Consider the following 24,400-nt stretch of genomic DNA (forward strand, 5'->3'; position numbering starts at 1 on the left):
GGGAAAAACAAAGAAAGACAAAAATGTATGAATCATTTTTGCGAAAAGTAGTTGTAGGGCCAGTGAAGGTGAATAATGGGAAATAGGGTAGGGAAGATAGGATGGAAACCAAGCTTAAGAAGACTACAAATTATGGGCTTTGCTATCTAGACTTCTTTCTATATAGGTAAAGAAGAGCTGTTGGTTTTTAAGCAGAGGAGATAATATGATTTTAAGTGTTATTTACAAAGAACAATGTAGTGGCAGAATTGGATTTCCATATTAAAGGGGTTTGGGAAGGCAAGGTGATTAGACTTGAAGCCAAATTAATAAAGCATCTAAGTATTTTGTTGAAGATTTTGGCATCTGTATTTATAAAAGATATTGGTTTGTAGCTTTTTGTGGTATGCTTGTCTAGATTTGGTATCAGGGTAATACTGGTCTCATAGAATGAGTTAGGAAGTGTTCCTTCTCAGCTGATTTTTTTCCTTTTATATACCCCTGGGTGCAGAGAACTTGAGATTGCCGGAAATTCGATTCCTGATCCCACAGCAAAGAAACAGGATAAAACAACATGTCCTGAGAGACCTTTTGATACATGCCCTCCTCTCAACTTTTTGAAGCAGCAGCACTAGCAGCAGAGAACGAGGAGTAGAAGAAAAATAGGAAAAGAACAGGCTTGAAACGTGGTAAAAGTTCTATATAAAAGAAGTGGCACTTCAACTGGTTCTTAAGAAATTTTTTTTAAAGTGATTATGATTAATGTTTTAATAGAAAGGGGCTAAGTCTTCGAGTAGCTGGGAAGTGATATATTGAGACATTTTTGCACAGAAAGGCCATCTTTTCCTGAGATGACAAGGAAGAGGGTTAGGATATGAAATGGGAAAGTGCCCTTGTCCCCTTCACAGGGCATGTCACGGGGGTGTGAATCGCTTCTTCAGTGTCCCACTGCTCAAACCTCTGGGGAGCATACAGGTGGGCAGGTTGTGGGGCCCTGACCCCACGGCAGTGTCTAGGGGTGAATGTTTACAGCTGAAGCCCCAGTGGGCATGTGTGACAGGATGCTCTCTTAGTTTAGCCTTCCGTAGGCGGCTTGGTTAGCTCATTTAGACCCCTGCCTTATCTCAAGGACAGAGGGCTTTTTGTATTTTGGGGTTCTTGCCATGGTGTACCAGAAGAAGTAGATCACAAGTGAGCTTGGAGAATGACTACAAGGTTTTATTGAGTGGAAAAAGCTCTCAGCAGATGGGGGAGCCAGAAGGGAAATGGTTTTCCTCTGGAGTCAGACAGCTTGACGGCCCAGGCTCTCCTCCGACTGCCCTAGACAAACTCTTCGTTTCATTCCGCTGGTTGATGGCCTGCTGGTGTGCTGGCATGCTCCCCTCGACATCCTCCCGACGTTCAGCGCTTGTGTGTTCCTCTGCTGATGTGCCCCTCTTGACATCCAGCTGCCTTTTTTCTGCCTACTAGGGTCTCAGGGTATTTATAGGCACAGTATGAGGCTGTGGCAGGCCAGCATGGTCTTGGGAAATGCAACATTTGGGCGGGAAAACAAAAATGCCCGGGGTTGGAGCCCTAGCCAGGGATTGCACCCTCCTCTACCCAGCACTTCCCTTCCCCACTTCCATATCATTTAAAGGGACCAAGCCCTTACCTTTCCAATACTTCCGTGGTCCGCTTCCATATCAGATGAATGGGTATAGCTGCAGGAAAAGATCAGGAAGCTGAGTTCTTTCTGTTCACTATAGAAATCTTCCAGGTCTTAATCTTAGATGTCCAACTCATTTTTCTCTTAAGATTTTTGTGAGCTTGTCAGCTACTTATATCCGGAGATGTCTATTAAATTGGATTCTAACCTCTACTACAAACCCACTAATCGTATGATCACACAATAGCAGAGTACGTTATAAAATGTTTGTATTTGTCAAATGTTTCAATATGCATTTTTTTTGGAAGTTGTCAGTTTCTCTGCATTCTCATACATAACACTTGCAAGGATCAAAAACAAACATTTCTTTGAAGCATTTTCAGAGGATATAATGAAAACCGTTTTGGCTGTAAACATTTAATGAAAATATAGATTGTATATACCATATATTGATTCCTTGCATAGAATGGAAATATAGTTTTCCTATGAAATTAAATGAATTTAATGAACCCATATGCAAAAGAATAATTTAATGAATTAAATGAATTAAAATGAAGCCATATGCGAAAAAAAGCATGATTCTGCTATATAAAGTTCTAAATTGGGCAGTACCAACCTATGGTGTTAAAAGTCATTTGTTACCTTTGGGGATAAGGAGGGAAGAATGGTTGGGAATATCAGGAGTACTTCTGGAGTGCTGGTAATATTCTAGTTTTTGACTTAAGTGGGGATTAGGTTTGTTCACTTTGTGATAATTCACTGTGCTCTGTGTACTTTTAAAAAAACTTTTAAAGTTGACAAAACATATATGATGTACACCATGTTTTGACATATGTATACCATGTGGAATGGCTAAATGAATAACATATGCATTACCTCATTTTTTTTTTTTGTGGTCAGAATACTTAAAATCTACTCTCAGCAGTTTTCAAGTATACAACATACTGTTATTAGCTATAGTTACCATGATATTGAATAGACCTCTTGAATGTATTCTTCCTGTCTGAAACTTTTGACCAGCATCTCCCAATCCCCACAGCCTCTGGGAACCACCATTACACTCTGCTTCTATGAGTTCAACTTTTTTAGATTTCACATATTATAGTGAGATCATGCAGTATTTGTCTTTCTGTGCCTGGCTTATTTCACTTAACATAATGCTCTCCAGGTTCATTCATGTTACCACAAATGACAGGGTTTCATTCTTTTCTAAGGCTAGATAGTGTTACATAGTGTATATATACCACATTTTCTTTATTCATTCATGAACATGGGAGTAGAGATATCTCTTCAACATGCTGATTTCAGATCTTTTAGGTAAATACTAAAAGATCTGAAAGGACTGCTGGATCATATGGTAGTTCTATTTTTAATTTTTTGAGGAGGCTCCATAGTACAGTTTTGTTCCATGGTGAGTAGGTATATGCAGACTGACCCCCCAAAACTGAGGAGCTGTGAGGCCAAAGAAAGAAGCTGATAAATGCAGTTTCTCAGAAAGAAAATAGGAACTTAAAAACAGAAGCCATGTCTCCAGTGGCTGTGAGATGGTGGATCCCTGTACTGTTACACCTGAGACCCAGGCTTATCTATCATAAGGAATTTGCCTAAGGGCAAGGTTTATGGTACATTTGTGTTTATGAGAGCATCAAGATTGTTTTGATCTAAGGGGAGGATTTACAGAAAGTATGTGAAAGTAGAAATCTTACAGGCATTCCCAGAACTGGAGATAATCAGAAGTCAACATGGTGGATTAGCATCCAAGATGGAGTTGCTTTAACCACCATAAGTTTCCCATAATGCCTGTACTAATTTACATTCTCACCAACAGCATACAAGGGTTCCCTTTTGCCTGCATACTCACCTACATTTGGTATCTTTCATCTGTTTGATGATAGCCATTTTCTTTTTGAGACAGTCTTGTTCTGTCACCCGGGCTGGCATGTAGTGGCATGATCTTGGTTCACTGCAACCTCCCCCTCCTAGGTTCAAGCACTTCTCGTGCCTCAGCCTCCTGAGTAGCTGGGATTACAGGTGTGCACCACCACACCTAGCTAATTTTTTTGTATTTTTTTGGTAGATGGGGTTTTGCCATGTTGCCCAAGCCGAACTCAAACTCCTGAGCTCATATAATCCAGCTGCCTAAGCCTCTCAAAGTGCTAGGATCACAGGCATGAGCCACCACACCAGGCCAGATAGCTGTTGTTGTTATTATTATTATTTTTTAGAGATGGAGTCTTGTTCTGTTGCCCAGGCTGGAGTGCAGTGGGGCGATCTGGGCTCACCGCAACCTCTGCATCCCGGGTTCTAGCAATTCCCTGCCTCAGCCTCTCAAGTAGCTGGGACTATAGGTCCACACCGCTATGCCCAGCTAAGTGTTTGTATTTTTAGTAGAGACGGGTTTCACCATGTGGCCCAGGCTGGTCTTGAACTCCTGAGCTCAGGCAATCCACCTGCCGTCCCCTCCCAAAGTGCTAGGATTACAGGCGTGAGCTACCTCACCCAGCTGATAGCCATTTTTAACAGTTGTGAGGTATCATTATTTTAATTTGCATTTCCCTGATTTGTAATTTACATATTTTCACGTATCTTGTTGACCATTTATACGTCCTCTTTTGAAAGATGTCTATTCAGATCCTTCACCTGTATCTTTGTTTTCTTACTATTGCTTCAGATCCTTATATATTTTTGGATATCAACCCCTCTTCAGATGTATGTATGGTTTGCATATATTATTTCCCATTCTGTAGGTTGTCTCTTTACTCTGTTGATTAAGGTAATAGGTTAGGTTGTTTATAGCAGATTTTTCTTTTTTTTTACATAGGCAATTATTGCTATAAGCTTTCCTTTTGGATTTGCTTTTGCTGCATACTGTAAGTTTTGGTATATTGGGTTTACACATTTGTCTCAAGAAATTTTTAAATCTCCTCTTAATTTCTTTGACCCATTGGCTATTTCCATATATTTCTGAATTTTCTAAAATTCCTTTGAGGTTTCTAGCTATATGACATTGTGGTTTGAAAGGCACTCCAGTCTCTCAAATTTATGAAGACTTGTTTTGTGGTCTAATACATCATCTCTCCTGCAGTACATTCTGTGTGTGCTTGAGAAGAATTTGTATTCTGCTGCTGTTGGATGGAATGTTCTGTATATGTCTTTTACCTCTGTTTGGTTTAATGTATGTAGTTCAGGTCTAATATATCCTTACTGATTTTCTGTCTGGATGATAAGTCCATTGTTGAAAGTGGGGTATTGAAGTCCTCTTCAGCTGTGTTGCTCTTTATTTCTTCCTTCAGATCAGAAAGGAATGCTTTTTTTTTTTTTTTTTTTTTTTTTACATATTTTTTTTGGTTTTTTTTTTTTTTTTTTTTATGTTTTTTTTTTTTTTTTTCTTTCTTTACATATATTCTACTCTGACCCTTGAAGAATATGGCTTTGAACTGCATGGGTCTGCTGATATACAGATTTTTGCAGTAAATACAGTTGACCCCCTGTATTAGCAGGTTTCATATCTGCAACCAAACCTGTATAAAGAATATGGTATTCATGGAATGCAAAATCTGTATCTGCAGAGTTCTACAGGGCCGATTATGGGACTTGAATATGTGTCTCTTTTGGTATCTGCCGTGGGGAACCAGTCCCTCAAGATACTGAGGTACGACCGTATTTAGGTGGTCTGATGTTGGGAGCATATATATTTACAGTTGTTACATCTTCTTGCAGAATTCACCCCTTTGTCATATACTTGTCTCTTTTTGCAGTTTTTGAATTAAACTCTATGCTATTTGATAAAACTATAGCATCTTCTGCATTCTTGGTTTCCATTTTCATGGAATATCTTTTTTCCATCCCTTCTTTTTTAAACCATGTGTGTCCTTGCAGGCAGCATGTAGTTGGGTCTTGTTTTCCTTTATCCATTCACTGTTCTGCATCTTTTTATATGATAGTGTGTTCCTCTATTTTGTGTTACTATAAAGGAATACCTAAGACTGGGTAATTTATAAAGGAAAAACTTGCCTCACAGTTCTGCAGGCTATACAGGAAGCATGGTGCTAGTATCTGCCCAGCTTCTGGTGAGGGCCTTATGAAGCTTTTACTCATGGTAGAAGGTAAAGTCACATGTCACATGGTGAGAGGAAGAAAGAGGGGGGGGAGGTGCCACAGTCTTTGTAAAAACCTGATGTCACGTGAACTCCAAACAACAACTCACTTGTCACCAAGGGGATAATGCTAAACCATCCATGAGAAATCCAACTCAATGACTCAAACACCTCCCACCAGGCTCCCACCTTCAATAATGGAGGTCACATTTCAACATGACATTTGGAGGGAACAAATATACAAACCATATCAGAGAATTTAACCTACTTACATTCAAGATAATTATTGATAAATAAGGACTCACTACTGCAATTTTGTTAATTGTTTTTTGATTGTTCAGCAGACCGTCTATTTATTCCTCTCTTGCTGTCTTCCTTTGTGATTAGATGATTTTCTGTAGTGGCATGCTTCCATTCCTGTATTCCTGTTTACTTTTTTTTTTTTTTTTTTGGAGACAGAATCTCGCTCTGTAGCCCAAGCCGTAGTGCAGTGGTGTGACCTCGGCTCACTGCAACCTCTGCCTCCATCCGGTTCAAGCAGTTCTCCTGCCTCTGCCTCCCAAGTAGCTGGGATGGATTACAGGTACACACCACCATGCCTGGCTAATTTTTGTATTTTTAGTAGAGACGGTTTCACAATGTTGGCCAGGCTGGTCTTGAACTCCTGACGTTGTGATCCACCCACCTCAGCCTCCCAAAGTGCTGGGATTACAAGCATAAGCCACTACCCCTGGCTCCTTACTGTTTACTTATTGTGCATATACTCTTGGCTTTTAGTTTGTGGTTACCATGAGGCTTACATAAAACAACAGGATATTTCAGACTAATAATTTTTGTTGCATTTAAAAAAACTGTATACTTTTACTCTGTGCTCCCTATTTTGTTTTTGATGTCACAATTTGTATCTTTTTATATCATATATCCTTTAACAAATTATTGTAGCCATTATTTTTTAAAGTTGTGTCTTTTTTTTTTTTGAGACATAGTCTTGCTCTGTTGCCCAGGCTGGGGTGCAGTGGCACAATATCAGCTCACGGCAACCTCCACCTCCCAGGTTCAAACCATTCTCCCTGCCTCAGCCTCCTGAGTAGCTGGGATTACAGGTGCACACCACCACACCCAGCTAATTTTTGTATTTTTAATAGAGACTGGGTTTTGCCATGTTGGCCAGGCTGGTCTCGAACTCCTGACCTTGGGTGATCCGCCCACTTTGGCCTCCCAAAGTGCTGGGATTACATGTGTGAGCCACCGTGCCCGGCCTAAAGTTTTGTCTTTTAACTTTCATACTAATGATATAAGTTGATTTGCAAACCACCATTATGGTTATTAGAGTATTCTGAGTTGACTATGTACTTACTTTTTAACCAATGGATTTTATATTCATGTTTTCCTGTTAATAATTAGCATCCTTTTATTTCAGCTTGAAGAATTTCCTTAACATTTCTTATAAGGGAGGTTTAGCGGGGATGAACTGTCGCAGCTTTTATTTGAGAGTCTTTATCTCACCTTCATTCCTGAAGTAGAGCATTGCAAGGTAAGTGCATAGTCCACTTCTCTTTGTTTTTAGGGGGCCAAAGCTCTGAATTAATTTACCAATAGCCTTAATGTAGTGGTTTTCTCAAATGCTGGTTGTTTTTAGGTTGTAATAGTGGTGTACTGTGCGTGTGAGCAGGCTTACTGTCTCCTACAGAGATGGGGAGTTGGAGGTGTTGGAGGTTCATCTTGTTCTCCAGAGCTGTGTGTACTGTTGTCCACAGAATTACATTGGGTTGTGCAGTTCACTCTACAGGCCAGTAGGTGGTGCTTGCAGGCAAGAGCCGGCCAAACACTGTCCAAGGGGGTCATGGAGGTTGATCTCCCAGCCAGTAGCTCACACTTGCAGGCACAAGGTAGTTGCAATGGTGTAAAATTTTTACTTGGCCTTTGTTAATTAGGAGAGGTATCAGAGCTCCTAGGCAGTGAGTGAGCTCATGGGGTTCCCAGTGGTCCCCATCCCAGCTCTACTGCCAAGGTGGCTGGCAAGGTTCTAGGGTCAGCTTCTAGGCCACTGGGGATATCTTCCAGAGAGGCTGGAGGTGCCTCTCCTGTGCCACAGAGACCATTCAGGGGAATTGGAACAGTCCAGGGTTTTCACTGCACCACATTGCAGTGGGACCCACCCTGCTCTCACACTCCTGAGCTGGCAGTTCTACAGCATCTAGCTATCAGCAGCAGGACAGAATGGTTAGGCTAGTCCCAAGCCAACTGCATTCAGATTGCCTAGCCACAGGCCATGTGACTCCTTAGGGGCAGAAACCATGGTTATTAGGCCATACCCTTCCTCCTGGTCTAGTCTTGTAGAGGGAAGGCCACCATGCTCCTCTGCCACTGCATGATGATCCCACACCATCCTCTTCTCTCTGTTCTGATAGTGGGGGCTCCTACCCACTTGAGATCAGATCACAAGTCTCCATGCTCCTGGATGGTCTACTTGAGTCCTGGGGAACCAGTAGCACGCCAGCAGACTTGTCCGCTGGCCCCTTGGGCTCAAGCACCAGCTGTGATAGGGAGGAGCAGATTGCCCCCAGGTTGCCAACAAAACGCTCATGGGGAATGGTGGACTACACTGTGGGGTCAGGTTCGCCCACACTCATCCCTTCCTTTCCCAACAAGCCATGGGAATGACCAGGCAGGCAGTCTTGGAAGGGATGAGCAGGCGTGGGGTATGCTCAGATGTAGCCTTTGTGGCACATAAGAGTGTCAGTGCCTGGACCCTGCTTACTGCCTGGTCTGGCAGACAGCAGCAGCTGCAATAGCTTAAGGTAGGACAGAGAGTCTTGGGGGTTAGTGCCCAGAGTCGCACTTTGCTGAAGTTGTCCAGCACATGGATGCCTTTGTGGTTCTATGTAAGTTCAAGGGACCTCTGTGTGGTCACCAGGTAGTTCCTTAGCTCCCTCTGCCAAGTCTGTGGGGTCATGGAACTCTTCTGTAGGGATCCTTCTTTGACACTGGGACTGGCATGCAAGCCCACTTGAGGTGGCAATGGAACTGATGTCTGATGAGTGACACCCACAGAGCATCATGTGTAAGGGGACTATAGCTCTGGGGTGGTAATGGCACTGGTGCCCAGGGCACAGACACCCTGCTGACAGTTGCTAATGGTATGTGAAGTATGGGAGCTGTGAAACAGGCAGGGACAAGAGCACAAGTGTGCACACAGCTACAATGGCTTTAGGGTTGGGGCAAGGCCTAGCCCTTGATGATGACTGAGCTGGTCTCCAGGATGTAAACACATAGAGAAACCTTGGCTCTAGGCCGGATGCAGTGGCTTACGCCTGTAATCCCAGCACTTCGGGAGGCTGAGGCAGGCAGATCACCCGAGATCAGGAGTTCAAGACCAGCCTAACATGGAGAAACCCTGTCTCTACTAAAAATACAAAAATTAGTCAGGTGTAGTGGCACATGCCTATAATCCCAGCTATTCGGGAGGCAGGAGAATCGCTTGAACCCGGGAGGCGGAGGTTGTGGTAAGCTGAGATCGTACCATTGCACTCCAGCCTAGGCAACAAAAGTGAAACTGTCTCAAAAAAGAAAAAGAAAAGGAAAAAGAAACCTTGGCTCTGGGGTCCAGGGTGCAAACACCCTTACTGTGGCAGTGGCTTTACTGTTTGCAGCATAGGTGTGCACAGCCCAGCCTTGGAGTCAGGGTCTGGAGCGTAGGCTGTCAGTGACAGCTGAGTTGGTATTTGGAGTGTGGACATGCAGAGAGATCTTGGCTCTGGCTTGCAAACTAGCTTTCTCTGACCATGGCTGTTGGTTACCTTAGTGGCAAAAGAAGGTGGTATCCTCTGCAGAGCAAGTCCCATGGCTGATGATAGCCCCTGCCTTTCTTCTTAGCCATCTCCTGATGTCTCAGGAATTCTGATCTCATAAGCAATTCTTTATGTACATATTCTGTTTAAATTCTCCACTAGGTTGTTGCATTCTTTAATGGGCCCTTGAGGCCAGGTGCAATAGCTCACGCCTGTATTCCTAGCAGTTTGGGAGACTGAGGCAGGAGGATCACTTGAGCTCAGTAGTTCAAGACCAGCCCAGGGCAATAGTGAGGCCCCTTTTCTACTGAAAGACAAAAACAAAACCACCAAAAACTTAGTCAAGTATGGTGGCACCTAAGTCCCAGCTACTTGGGAGTCTGAGGTGGGAGGATCACCTCAGACTCAGGTGATCCTCCCACCAGGAGTTTGAGGCTGCAGTGAGCTTCACACCACTGCACTCCAGCCTGGGCAACAGAGAGAGAGACCTTGCCGTTCATTAATTCATACAGACGTATCTTAAAAGACAATTGCCCTTGAGCCCTTCAGGGCTATTTTGGTTTGTGGATAGCAGTCTATTTCTTTTGACGGGGCATGAAGACTGGTGTCTCCTACTCCACCATTTTGGTGATGTCACTTGCCAAAATATATACTTGTGATTTATGCATTTTTTGGTAGGTATAACATAATTTTTAAAGAAGTGATTACCTGAAAGTTAGGAGGCTATTTTTACCCCCTAGAACAGACATGATGTTTATTACATCCACTCTCATACATATGGACTAAAACCAAGACACACACACACACCTCAAATTGTTGGGGGAGTAAACTGTGCCCACTGTGAAGCCATAGCAAGGCAAGGAGGAAGGCAGAGTTGTGAACAAATATCCAAAGAGGGTACTTTTTTTTCTTGGGTATCAGCAAATTGGCTTTATCAGGATTAGTAAGACTTTTTAAAAGCACTTGTGTAAGACAGTATCCTAAATACTTTACATAAAGTATCTTACACAGTCCTCATACAATAACCCTGTGCAGTAAATACTGTACCATCCCCATTTTACAGATGACATGGAGGATAAGACGAGTAACTTACCCAAGTTCATACAGCTAGTATGTGGTAGAGCAAGCATTTAATCCCAAGCAATCTGACATCAGAGCTTGCCTATAGGACGGCACTTAAAAATTTTTTTGGCTGGGCGTGGTGGCTCACACCTGTAACCCCAGCACTTTGGGAGACTGAAGCAGGTAGATCACCTGAGGTCAGGAGTTCGAGACTGGCCTGGCCAACATGGTGAAACCTCATGTCTACTAGAAGTACAAAAGTATTAGCTGGGTGTGGTGGTAGGCACCTGTAATCCCAGCTACTAGGGAGGCCAGGGCAGAAGAATCAGTTGAACCCAGGTGGAGGAAGTTACAGTGAGCAGAGATCATGCCATTGCACTCTAGCCTGGGCAATAAGAGCAAAACTCAGTCTCAAAAATTATTTTTTTTCTTAAGGCATCATTTTACCTTGGTTGTCTTCATATTTAAATCCATTCTCAGATATAAATTATATCTAGTTTTGTTTTTGAGACGGAGTCTCACTCTGTCACCCAGGCTGAAGGGCAGTGGCGTGATCTCAGCTCATTACAACCTCCATCTCCTGAGTTCAAGCGATTCTCCTTCCTTAGCCTTCCAAGTAGCTGTGATTACAGGAACACGCCCAAGAATTTGCATTTTCTAAGTTTCAAGGTAATGCTGCTGCTCCTTACCCAGACAACCACACTTACAACCTGCCTTTTTATTTTGAGAATTTTCTATTTATCTTGAGTTTAATGAAATGAAACAAAACCACACACTTAAAACTTTTAGATGGAGAACAATTTTATTCTAAAAATAGATCTTGGTAACAACGAAATACCAAAAGCTGATCATTATAATAAAAAGAAGAGTTTTTTTCCTGAAAATACAAAATTATCACTATAATATACTGCCAACTCTTGTTTATCTGTATTTGAATTATTCCTTTAATGGATTATTCAAGGAAATTTTAAGATTATAGACTGGCTTCTGCCAAGTAGACAGACATACATCTGGATTGTTTTGATCTTCAAATAAATACATTCTCAAGGAATGCAAGCAAAATTGAGCATTTTCTTAAGTAAATATAATTAGGAGGGTAAGTTTATGCTTAGGAAATATGGTCCAAAGCAAAATATTGTTTTGCATAACCACTTCCTTCAATTTTTATAGATAACAACAACAAAAAAACCTGCCTAGTACTGGTATTTGAAAGTAACAAATTATCTACTTATGTACAGAGAAAAGACATAACTGAACTATTTGAAACCAAAAAATGACTTAGTACTTAAGAAGTGGTTTTTCTATCTTCAAAGTGCTAAAGAAACAAGTATTCAAGAAGAAACTTCAGGTCGGTCCACAAAGTTCTGACTGACTTGAAGTAGTGAAATACCAGGAATGCAGTGGACAAATTTTAAAGGCCTTCATTAGTATAAAGTATATCTTAACTACATTTTGCAAAGAAATGAAGCAATGGTTGCATAACCAGTCAGGGCCAAGTTAGCAACATATACAACTCAGCCATCAGCCTACATTTCTTTTCAAACTAATCTAAATGGATTTTTAAAAAAATTTCTTCCATAGTCTACACGTTACATACATCTAATTATATCCATATTTTGGATAATTTTTTTCTGTATTCAGATTATTGGTTATAATGCACAGCAAGTAGAAACAATCCATTTCAAAATTCTTATCTAGCATTCTCTGCAAACCAAAAGCTGACCACAACAGTTTTATTTCATTCCTATTAAATGTAGGCACATGTTCATTAGGACATCTGAGCTGTTTTTGGGACCTTCAGAAACTGGTGTGATTTACTTTGGCCCTCTAAGATAGAAATGCAATCTTAGTATTTACTGTGACTACATACCTCTCTTGCTAAAACTTGACCCTGAGTTTTATGTGCTAGAATATAAACTTTATTATAAAACTGAAAACACTCCAGAATACATTGGGTAATACTGGTGTCTCTGCAGTACTGTGCTTTTTCTCTCATTAACATAATGCATCTAAAAGTACCTCTCCTTCAGCATGGACTAAGAGGAGGGATCTGAAGAAATATCCCAATCAGGAAGCAGAAAACGTCCTGTCTAAAAATTCCTCTCAAAACTTCCTAAGAATTTATTCGAAAATGTTGGTGTTTCAGTATAAAAATGTCATTTCCCCAAATCTCTGAGTAAAACTGACAGTGCATGAAAAAAAAACAGCATTTTCGTCCTGCAAGTTTAGTAGTCTAGGGAAGTCCCACAATCCTTGGCTTAATAAACACAGTATTACTCTATAGTTATGACTACTATCAAATTCTAAATGTTATTTTGAAAATCATACAAGGGGTTCTTTTTCTTAAAGTTAGGTGTGTTTACACTCCATTAAAAACTTCCAGAAAGCAGCTCTACAGTTCTTAAAATATTCATGAAATATAAAAATTAAATGAACTAAAGTAACTTCCAGTGGTGACAATATTCTCACAGTAGCAAATAATCTAACTTCTAGGAGTTTTTCCCTATAATGCCAGGATTATTTAATAGTAACTAAGTCTTTAAAACATTATCATGTTTAAACACTGTGGTTTACCTAAATTACACAGAGAACAAAAATTACATCAACATTAAAAGCTCAAAAGAAGTTATTAATAAACATATATGCTCTTCAATACTTCAATGGATCTCTAACAGGGCTAAGCAGAGGTATTATTTTGGGTTTTATTTGAAAATTTTCTTTTTCTTGGTATATTTTGTTTCCAGACCAACTACTACAGTTTAAAGCACAAAAAATGTTGATGTTTTTCTTAAATTGTGCTTCAGATCTGATTCACTTGATTGTATAATTTCTGTTGTGTAGCATTAGTAATTAGGATATATCCAGCTCCGAAAAGCACTGAAGTTCTTTGTGTGAGCTACAAAGATACTCAAAATCCTGAGTGCTGTGACAAATTCCTGATTTGTATGCCCAGATGGCATTCTGTCTTTCAGTGATGACATCTTTCAATTACTGGTCATACGTAACCAATGCCACAAAAAAAAAAAAAAAAAGATAGGACTTGTCTTACTATGAAATTGCTAAAAAGTGAATATAAACCATTGTATTCTATAAGCGCTAGATGTTTATTACAAAACCCAAACCCTTGTTACCTTGAAGAATCTTTACATATTTATGTAATACACTGTACATTTTATGCATGGCCTGTATGCTATTTTCAAGAAGAGAATATTGTTTTAAACTATTAATAAACCAAAATTAATTGATAGGGCTACATCCATCTGTCTTCCTTCCTTGGTCCGTGATTTCCTTAAATGATGGCGTCATGTTCATCTCTGTAATATATTAAAAGTTACAATTACTTTGTTTTGTATTGTTGTCAAAACCACTTATGTTCATATTTGTTAGTAAAGTAACATTAGGACAATTTCAAGCTTCACAACCAAAATTGTCATTGTTCTGTGTAAAGTTCCTTAAGTATCCAGTATACTGTAGTGGTTAAGGATCTGGGGGTTAATGGCATGGGGAACCACTGTCTTGTCTTGCTGCCATCAGAGACACAGACATGGCTTCTGTTTGTAAATCCCTATTAAATATTTCCTTCTAGCTGGGCACAGTGGCTCATGCTTATAATCCCAGCACTCTAGGAGGTCAGAACGGAGGATCATTTGAGCCCAACAGTTTGAAGACCAGCCTACGCAAAATAGTGAGACCGTCATCTCTACAAAAACTTTAAAAATTAGCCTGGTGTGGCACTGCATGCCTGTAGTCCCAGCTACTCAGCAGGCTGAGATGAGAGGATCACTTGAGCCCAGGAGGCTGAGGTTGCAGTGACCCAAGATCGTACTACTGCACTCCTGCCTGGGTGACAGAGCCAGACCAGGTTTCAAAGAAAAAAAAAGTTTCCGAGAAACTGGGTATGTCAGCCTTTTTTCCTTTGGCCTCTTAGCTTCCTCAGACTTTAAGGGTAGGTTTACCCAGACCTGCCCACTGCAAAGCGCTCTTTTTAGTCATACTTTATATATTCTTTTGTGCACTGATCTTAAAAAAGAAAGAATGTTTCTGAATATGCCTTTAATCTGACAAAACACCACCTTGATATTCTTTTAAAATTAGTTTGAGCCTACAGCCACACCACTGTGAAGATGTCTGATCTCATCTGATCTTGGAAGCTAAAGGGAATTTGATATGATAAATATATATAATGTAATTTTATTTAAATATAACTTTTAAAAATCTGTTCTTAAGGTTGGGCGTGGTGGCTCATGCTGTAATCCCAGCACTTTGGGAGGCCGAGGTGGGCACATCATCCTGAGGTCAAGAGTTTGAGACCAGCCTGGCCAACACGGCAAAACCCCATCTCTACTAAAAATAAAAAATTAGCTGGGCATGATGGCAGGCACCTATAATCCCAGCTACTCGGGGGGCTGAGGCAGGAGAATCGCTTGAACCCCTGGGAGGCGGAGGTTGCAGTGAGCTGAGATTGCACCATTGCACTCCAGCCTGGACAACAAAAGGGGAACTCCATCTCAAAAAATAAATAAAATCTGTTCTTAAATTATCATTTTCATTTAAGTATTAGTAATGTTAACTGTTAGATCCCATTTTCATTTATGATGTGATGTTTATTTTCAGCTTATATTAATAAATTGAAAATCTGGGAAACTTTTTCATGTTCTTATTTAGTACTTCTTACAAATTTGTCAAGAAGTTTGATTTGCTTTTATGCGTATTGAATCGTATGTAGTATCAAAACTGGAAGGTTCCCTCCAATGGCCTATTCCAACATTTTCCAAAATGTATTCCACACAATACTAGTTCCAAGAGACAGACAGTATTAGCTCCCCTTGAAAAGGGGCAAGAGGAAGGATTTATTCATTCAACAAGTATTTTGGTTAAAAATTTGGGAAACAATTCGTACTGTATTCCTTCCTGGAAAATCATAATATAAATCAGCATTTTAAAGGCTTAAAGCAGTCTTACAGTAAACTGTTTTAGTTTACTTTATTCAATTGAACATTTCCCAAACTTTTTGATATAGGAGTTCTGTGTGTGGGACACATGTATGTCAAATGTTAACCCACAGAGCAAATTTTGGAAAAGGTCATCCGTTCGATAATATTTATATACATTAACAATTTTTAAAAATGAATTAGCTCTTGCATATATGCAAAAGGAGGAATGGTTTATTGAAATCCTAATTAATATTAGTATGTTGAAACCCTAATTAATATGTTGAAACTCTAATCCCAGTGTGATGATATTTTGAAGTGGGGCCTTGGAGGGGTAGTTAAGTCATGAGGGTGGAGCCCCCTTGAACAGAATTAATACCCTTACAAGTAGAGGTCAGAGAACTAGCTAGTTTCTTTCTGCCATGTGAGGATACAATGGGAAGTTGGTGGTATGCAACCTGGAAGAAGGCCATTAGCAGAACTGAAACTTGTTGGCACCCTGATCTTGGACTTCCAAGCCTCCAGAAGTGTGAGAAATAAATGCCCGTTGTTTAAGGAACCCAGCTGTATGATACTTTGTTGTATCAGTGTGAACTAGGACAACATGTAAGACTCAAAAAACAAAAACCGAAAGGACTATTAGCACAACAAAAGTTTGGATATATTCCCAAACCATAAGACCTATAGAGCTACATGTAGGGTAAACATTGTTTGTTGATTAGGTCTTGTTGATAATGCACATCTAAAAAGACAGTTTTGCTACAGATAAAGTGATATATTATTTATACTAACCACTCATTTAAATTATCAGGGACAATGAGGCTGTCAGAGGAATTTCTTTTGTTTATCTTTGTCATGGAAAGAAAAAGCCATGTTTTTACCAAGGATGCTATTTAGTACTACAACAGACACAGACATATTAAGCCTGCTGAGAACTGTATTTCTTATGATTAGTGGTATGAGTAAGTGAAAATTTGGGGGTGGGTTAACTTTGGTCTCTTGCAAAGTGTGTTTGACACTAGTAAAATACATTTTTGTAAGTAGATACATCCATTTTCATTTGCAAATAATTATAATCACAAGCTTGTACATAAACAATTTACTTTGGGCCAGAAGGGTTAATGGGAATATAACTCATAAATCTATCAATTATTCATCACTGAAATGAACACTTGCCTGATGTTCTATCATAATTAAAGATGTGCAGAAACAATTTTTTTTTTTTTTTAAGTCCTGGCCATTCAAAACTTACATGGTTCTATACCGAATGCCTCTTCTTGAGTAGTACATTTTGCATCCGATGTAAAGAACAGATAAAACTCCCAGCGTTAATACAATACCACCAACAAAGCTCCCAGTATCAAATCTGGATCCTTTCTTTGCTTCAGAATGCATAGTTGCTGTAACTAGGACAAAAACAAAAAAGCCTTTAATGCTTTTTTTTTTTTTTTTTTTTAAACATTATAATTATAATGCTGATTTTCTAAAACTAGGATTTAAGGGAAATCTAGGCATATAAAATTTCTATATGTTTTTGCCAGATAAGATGATGGCCTAAATGTGGCATTTAACTACTTGCAGCATAGGAAAAACAGGTCAACTTTAATACATACTTGTTACTGATGAAGAAACAGATGTCACTGAACTATTGTGAGCTATGGGCATCGTGGATGTTGCTATCTGAGATGTGTTCTGTGAAACACTTGTTGTTTTGGGTGTAGACTTGAAGGTGGCAGTTGTATTTGTTGAGACCATCCTTGGTGTTGTCGTATTAGCTGCTGCTGTGGGTTTCATGGTGGTGACTGTCTTATTGCTGGAGACTGAGGCAGCTGTAGTTGGTAGTTTCATAGTGCTGTTGGAAGTTTCATTTGCATGGTCAGAAGGCACAAGTTGGAGAGTCTCTGCAATAATGTTGAGAAACATTTAAACCAGAGCTATGATTTAGGGTCCTTTTCACTGAGACTTTCATGGTCACAGACAAAGCAAGAGATCTTACAAATATAACATTTAATATACTTAGCCCATTAATACTTTGCACTGTACTGCAATAAAATGTCTCAAATTACTAAAACACTCAACAGAAACCAAGTCTAAATTTATATAAAGTTAAAAATTTGGGGGAAGATATGAAGAAAAAAACCCCAGAAGATTGAGTTCCTTCAGCACAGGGACATGTCTTAATCACTCTGTCTGAACATCTCAACATACTTGTTTATCACATAAGAAGCTTTCAACAAATAACTTAAATGGATGGATAAATTAACAAATATAAAATGATTTTTAAATTTCCAGTTCTCTGCTATACCTTCTAGGGGCTTTGGGGACAATAAATCGGTAGCTGCATGTTTCTAAGCCCTCTGGCAGGATGAAAGTGCAATTGCGTTTTTAAGAGGAAAGCCAACTTCCCACAATGCATTAGGAAGTGAAATACCATCACAGAATGTGGCTAGTTGTCATACTGGTTAATAATGATTTCCCATAGCTGGAAGGACAGTTCTAAAACTATCTGTGAAAGTTCTAAAAATCCGAAAGCCAATTTTGTATGAAACAAAAATCAGTGATGATTTAAAATACACAACTCAAACAACACCTTAGCTCATACCTGAAACTGGGTTTTTCTTTTTGGGGGCATATGATGTACAAAAATAAATAGGTACTGCTCTTGTTAATGCTCCTTAAAATAAAAAAAAAAAAAAATTTTTTTTTTTTTTTTGAGACTTAGTTTCACTTTGTCACCAGGCTGAAGTGCAGTGGCATGATCTTGGCTCACTGCAACCTTCTCTGACTCTTGGGTCCAAGCAATGCTCCTGCCTCAGTCTCCTAAGTAGCTGGGATTATGGGCGTCTGCCATCAAGCCAGGCTAATTTTTGTATTTTTAGTAGAGATGGTGTTTCACCAAGTTGGCCAGGCTGGTCTTGAATTCCTGACCTCAAGTGATCTGCCCGCCTTGGCTTCCCAAAGTGCTGGGATTATAGGCGTGGGCCACCATGCTTGGCCAATACTCATTAAAAACTTTGATTACTTTTGTTTTCATCCACTAGAGGTTTCCTTCTTTTTGTATAAAATATGGCATATAACCAGAAGCAAACTTTTCTGTGTTAGTATTATTTCATATTGCATCTTTGTAACTCCACAATTTAATGTTTACAACTATAGGTCCTATTAGTATACAATGTCTAGGGAATGCAAGCTTTTAATATGTCTTTGTCCATTTAATATGTAATATATTTCTGTATTCATTTCCTATCTCAGTTTATTTTCAGGTTTATTGGTTTTCTATGCTGCCTACTGCTATGGTTTGGATTTGATTTGTTCCTATCAAAACTCATACTGAAATTTGATCTCCAATGTGGCAGTCTTGGGAGGTGGAGCCTAGTGGGAGATATCCGAATCATGGTGGCAGATCCCTAATAAATGGCTTGATGCCCTTCACGTAGTAGTGAGTGAGTTCTCGCTCTGATGAAACTGATTGGTTCCTGTGGAAATGGATGAGTTCCCATGAATGGAGGCTGTTATAAAGCCAGGATGCTCCTCAGGTTTTCTATCTTTGCAGTTATCCACTTCCTCTTTGACCTTCTCTGCTATGTTGTGACACAGCTTTATAAAAAGCCTCCCCAGAAACCAGGGCTTGCAGAACTTTCCCAGCCTGCAGAACCTTGAGCTAAATAAACCTTTTCTTTATCCATTACCTAGTCTCAGGTATTCTTTTATAGCAACACAAAATGGAATAAGACACCTATATACTCCCATTTTATTCTTTATGTCCAAATACTTAAGATACAAAGAATTAACCACTGGGCCTCCCTTCTCCTTTCCCAGTGAGAGCAGTACCAATGTCTTTAGGTTCCTTGTCCCGCCACGACCGTGAAGTAACAAGTGATACTTCATATATTATCCTGTCTTCCACAACTATTTTAGGCTTATTCTTGAAAGACAGATAGATTGACATTTATTTGAAACAGAGTCTCGCTCTGTCACCCAGGCCAGAATGCAGTGGCACAATCTTGGCTGATTGCAACCTCTGCCTCACAGGTTCAAGCGATTCTCCTGCCTCAGCATCCTGAATAGCTGGGATTATAGACACGTGCCACCAAACCCAGCTAATTTTTCTATTTTTGGTAGAGACAGGGTTTCACCATGTTGGCCAGGCTGGTCTCAAACTCCTGACATTAACTGATCCACCCACCTCGGCCTCCAAAAGTGGTGGTGTTACAGGCGTGAGCCACCGTGCCTGGCCCCTATATTTATTTTCGACTTAACTGTCAAAACAAGTTGGTTTTAATAGTGCTGCTTATCTGCATATCAGGTTTTATTACTGAAATTTCTACTTTCTTCAACTTAGGGTCCCTGTGATCTCTTCTACCTAGTATGATCTATTTTCTTAAGGCCTAAGGAATTAATGCTTTTATACTACATAGGCAAATAAACAATAATTATCCAAGTAAATAATACAAATGCAATGAACTTGAGCTAATCTTTTCTTATTCCAAATCTGATTTTCTATAGAGATACAATCACGTTTTAAAATGCCGAATGGATTCTATTGCAATAAAATTAAATACAGCAAAGAACTAATGTTTATATTGTATCTTTAGAGCAGAAAGATCCTGTAGAATAAAACAATGAACACAGTACTGCTTTTGGATTCAACACACACACACCCTTTCCATTGCCCTCTGGTATAAGAAAACATTCTTCAGAGATACTGTACAGTCACATGGGCAAAAATGGGAAGCTATAATAGGTTAGTTCTCTTTCGCTAAGTCAATCCAAATGTGCTAAAGAAACAGGCTGGGTGTGGTGGCTCATGCCTGTAATCCTAGCACTTTGGGAGGCCGATGCGGGCGGATCACCTGAGGTCAGGAGTTCAAGACCAGCCTGGTTGGCCAACATGATGAAACCCCGTCTCTCCAAAAAAAAAAAAAAAAGCCAGGTGTGGTGGTGAGGGGTGCCTGTAATCCCAGGTACTCGGGAGGCTGAGGCAGGAGAATTACTTGAACCCAGTTGGCGGAGGTTGCAGTGAGCTGAGATCGTGCCACTGCATGCCAGCCCGGGGGACAGAGCAAGACCCCGTCTCAGAAACAGAAAGAAAGAAAAAAAAAATTGTGTCAATTTCTACAAATTGACAAAACAGACATAAGAAATTTTGTATTTAAATGTGTTTCCTGATGCTTACAAGTCTAAATGAAATGAAGGGATGCCCTCCAAATTCACATTTGATGGCCCAGTCTTCTTCTGTAACAAGATACAGTCATTTGTTTTCCTCTGCAAATGATACTATACCAACTCCAGTCTTCTTCCCTCTCCTTTAGCTGTTGAGATACCTCCTGGAGTGGCATAGTTAACACCTGCATAGAGACACAGAATGGACCCATCCATGTGGCACTTGCAAAGGGTGAAGCTTTATCTAACTCTGCTCATCTTAGCCACTCAGTCTCCTCTAGCTGCCTATAAGCTAAGGTTGAAGAGGTCTGAGAAGCATATGTTGCTGGAGGGTGTGAGTGTACAGTGTATCCACTCCTGCCTCTGTCTATGTGGGAAAAGAGAAGAATGCTATCCTTCACCTCACACCTGCCTGGGAAGGCTTCTAGGGCACTACCTGAAGAGCTAGACAAGCAACTACCGGACTTAGATGGACACAGACAGTAGGATTTGATTCAAGCCTGAATAGTAAGTCTAAAGGTGAGACACTGTGGCTGAGCTCTGTCTACCCATCAGCTGAGTTTAAAAGGCTGCACTGGGAGTAGATCACACCTCCACTAACAGCAAATGTTCTTGTTTCCCATGAACCAAATCAAACTCCATGGAAGATAACTGACATGGAGTTGCTTTTAAAAAGAGAGTTTTCCAAGAGAGTACAACTTAGAGAGCGGGAAGTCACTAGTAGGGGGTGGAGCACCAAAAGCAAGGGTCAGCTGGAGGAGAGGCGCACTGCATCAAGAGAGCTGAAGGGGGAGGCTTAGCAGGAGGATCTCCCAGGAACATACCAAGGAGAAGCACACATCTGCCATCCAGAAAGCACCTGAGCCAAAGGCATACATCCCAGCCATCAATTGAACAGCTTTTGTCCCTTAAGCCTCTCTAGGCCCGATTCTGTAAGGGTTGCAAACAGCAGAAGTGAGGAGAAGAGGTGGAGCGAGGAAGGAAGCCAACGACATTAACTTTTCCACTGCAGGCTTCTAAGCCTGAAGCAGGATTGGGCTGGCAGAAGGGACAATTTTCAATTTTGAATCACTGTGGCTTTATTATTTTCATATTATTCTGGACAGGAGCTGCACCCTATGAAATAGGACTTCTTCAGTGAATTGGACATTCTATAACACCTCAGCTAGGGCAGTTGGGAGGGTAGACTCACCAGAGAAAGGGTGTGTGTGATATACAGTTGGCCATGCTCAGTGTTAAAGGAAGTCTTAACTCCCTGTACTTCAGAATGTGACCTTATTTGGAGAGAGACTCTTTACAAAGATCATTAAGTCATTAGGGTAGGCTTATTTATCCATTATGGTTGGTGTCCTTATTAAAATGGAAAATTTGGAGACAGACACACACACACACACAGGGCAAATACCCTGTGAAGATGAAGGAAGAGATCATGGTGATGTTTCTACAAGCCAGGGAAATGCCAGAGATTGCCATACCAGAAGCCAGAGGAGAGGCATAGAACAGATTTTCTCACAGCCCCCAGAAGGAGGCAATCCTGCAAACATCTTCACCTCCGACTCCAGCCTCCCGAACTGTGAGACAATCAATTTCTGTTGTTTAAACCACCCAGTTCCTGGTACTTTGTTTCTGCAACCCTAGCAAATTAAGACACTCAGCTTCAAAGGTTTTTTCATTTATAAAAAATATATCTCTGTGCAACAGTACAACTGGCACTAGTGATTGTATTGAGCTGGTTCCTTTTGCAGATCTTTGAAACCAGTCACCATGATATGAATTAAGTCCATAAATACTCGTCAGACCACTCACAAAACTTGTTTTAATGCAAGTTCGGATCATATATAGATGTCAATCAGAGGTTTCAACTAACATAATTACAGGAAAAATGAAATGAAGGGCTATAATATCAGCATCCATGCACCTTCCTTCCCAGCAGCTGCAGGGTTCAACCCACAATGAAAGACAAAGAACGTACACATGGCTATGAGTGATGTCCAGGACTGCTGTAAAAAATATATTCCAACAGCCCAATCAGTTCTCCATTCCTATTTGGTGATAAAATGACTACTCCTAATTTTTCTGTGGTTAGAATTAGAGCTTCCACTTGCTGAGCTCTTCTCTTTACCAAGCCTGGTGATATTTCCCACACATGGTGAGTTTAAGAAGCTCAAGCTCTGGATCAGCTCAGCAATTTACCTGCTTGAGTACCTTAGGTAAGTTACTTAATTTTTCTGAGATTCACAACCATTCCTCATCTACAAATCAGAGCTATCACAAGAGTTTGGGAGAATTCACTGACATAATCTGTGTTAAGCCGTCTCCCACAGTGCCTGAGAAGAGCTCAATTCTTTTTAACCATTAGTTTCATTGTACAATTCCCTATGGGAGGCTGAGGAGGAGGCACTGTGAGATCTTTGAGCTCCCATAGTTACCAAACTACCATCTGAATAACATCATATGGAAGAAGACACTATTGGGAAATATTTGGTTTATCAATGCAAACATCCAAAAAGAAAAAACTGAGGCCCAGACCTTTTTCTGTTAATACTAGTCAGCCAGCCACCATGTTGCAACAAGGCCCAGGACACTATGAAGCAGTCCATTTTTCTAGTTTCAAGTAAAAGTACTCGAAGTCTGGATTCATTCCCACTATCTCTACCCTCTGCTGTGTTGAAATAACTTAACCTTATTCCTGTAACCTTGAGTCCAAAAGTATCTAAGTGCCATTGTTTTCCTTTAACCTAAATATTTCAAAGGATGACAATTTGTTTTCATCAGAGCATCAAGTATACACTTAAACTAGAGTTGAAAATAAACATCCAATTTTTTAAAAATCTCAATAGTTATTTTTAAATGGGACAGTTATTTTTAAATGGTTTTCATTTCCTATTTTAGTTCTCGAAAGTACTGAGCTATTCAAGACCTGGACCATAGATTTCTGGTGCTATAGTTATTTTGAGAGGTCTGTGATTCTAAGGATGGTCTGCAGCTTGAGTAAATTTAAGAATACTCTTATGTGTCATTTGGAAATTTTTAAAACAGGAAAACCTTGGGAATCTCTTTCCTATAGAATAGTACAGCCTTACGCCATCAACTAAGTATCAATGTAAGTCTATAAACATACATTGTTTAGAAAGTAAAGAGGCCTTTCCTCATTGTACAGAGTCAAAAAGACTCATTCTAAACATTCTTCTGAATTCAAATCACCTGGGGATCAAAAATGCACACAATTGAAAATCTGAATTTAAAAAATGACGTTAACAAAACCTAGACAGGCCAGGTATGGAGGGCAGATCAGCTGAGGTCAGGAGTTCGAGACCAGCCTGGCCAACACGGTGAAACCCTGTCTCTACTAAAAATACAAAAATTAGAGTGTGGTGGCGCATGCCTGTAGTCCCAGCTACTAGGGAGGCTAAGGCAGGAGAATCGTTTGAACTCGGGAGGCAGAGGTTGCAGTGAGCCAAGATCATGCCAGTACACTCTAGCCTGGGCAAAAGAGCAAGACTCCATCTCTCGGGGGGGGAAAAAAACGCAAAAAACCCTAGATAAATCTAGATTAAAAAGTATTATTAAATCTAAGAGAAAACTGAGCTTAAAAAGTATCATCATGATAAAGAACTGTACATTTTCTGAAAATGTTTTATAAATTTCTAAATTTTTTTTTTTTTTTTTTTAGACGGTGTTTCACTCATGTTACCCAGGCTGGAGTGCAATGGCGCGATCTCGGCTCAC

At 40.1% G+C, this 24,400-nt stretch overlaps 1 protein-coding gene across 1 annotated transcript in view; it reads right to left on the minus strand.

The window, feature by feature from the left end:
- Positions 1 to 11,360: 11,360 nt before the first annotated feature.
- TMEM123 (transmembrane protein 123) overlaps positions 11,361 to 24,400 on the minus strand; it is a 62,288-nt gene continuing 49,248 nt past the window's right edge. Inside the window, exons 2-4 of the mRNA XM_017544761.2 lie at positions 17,122 to 17,409; positions 16,761 to 16,914; positions 11,361 to 13,891 (exon numbers count right to left, since the gene is read on the minus strand). Coding sequence (XP_017400250.1) covers positions 13,867 to 13,891; positions 16,761 to 16,914; positions 17,122 to 17,409 — 467 coding nt within the window. The 3' untranslated portion in view covers positions 11,361 to 13,866. The remainder of the gene's footprint in view (positions 13,892 to 16,760; positions 16,915 to 17,121; positions 17,410 to 24,400) is intronic.

This window comes from Cebus imitator, unplaced genomic scaffold, assembly GCF_001604975.1.
Source record: "Cebus imitator isolate Cc_AM_T3 unplaced genomic scaffold, Cebus_imitator-1.0 Scaffold171, whole genome shotgun sequence".
NCBI lineage: Eukaryota > Metazoa > Chordata > Mammalia > Primates > Cebidae > Cebus > Cebus imitator.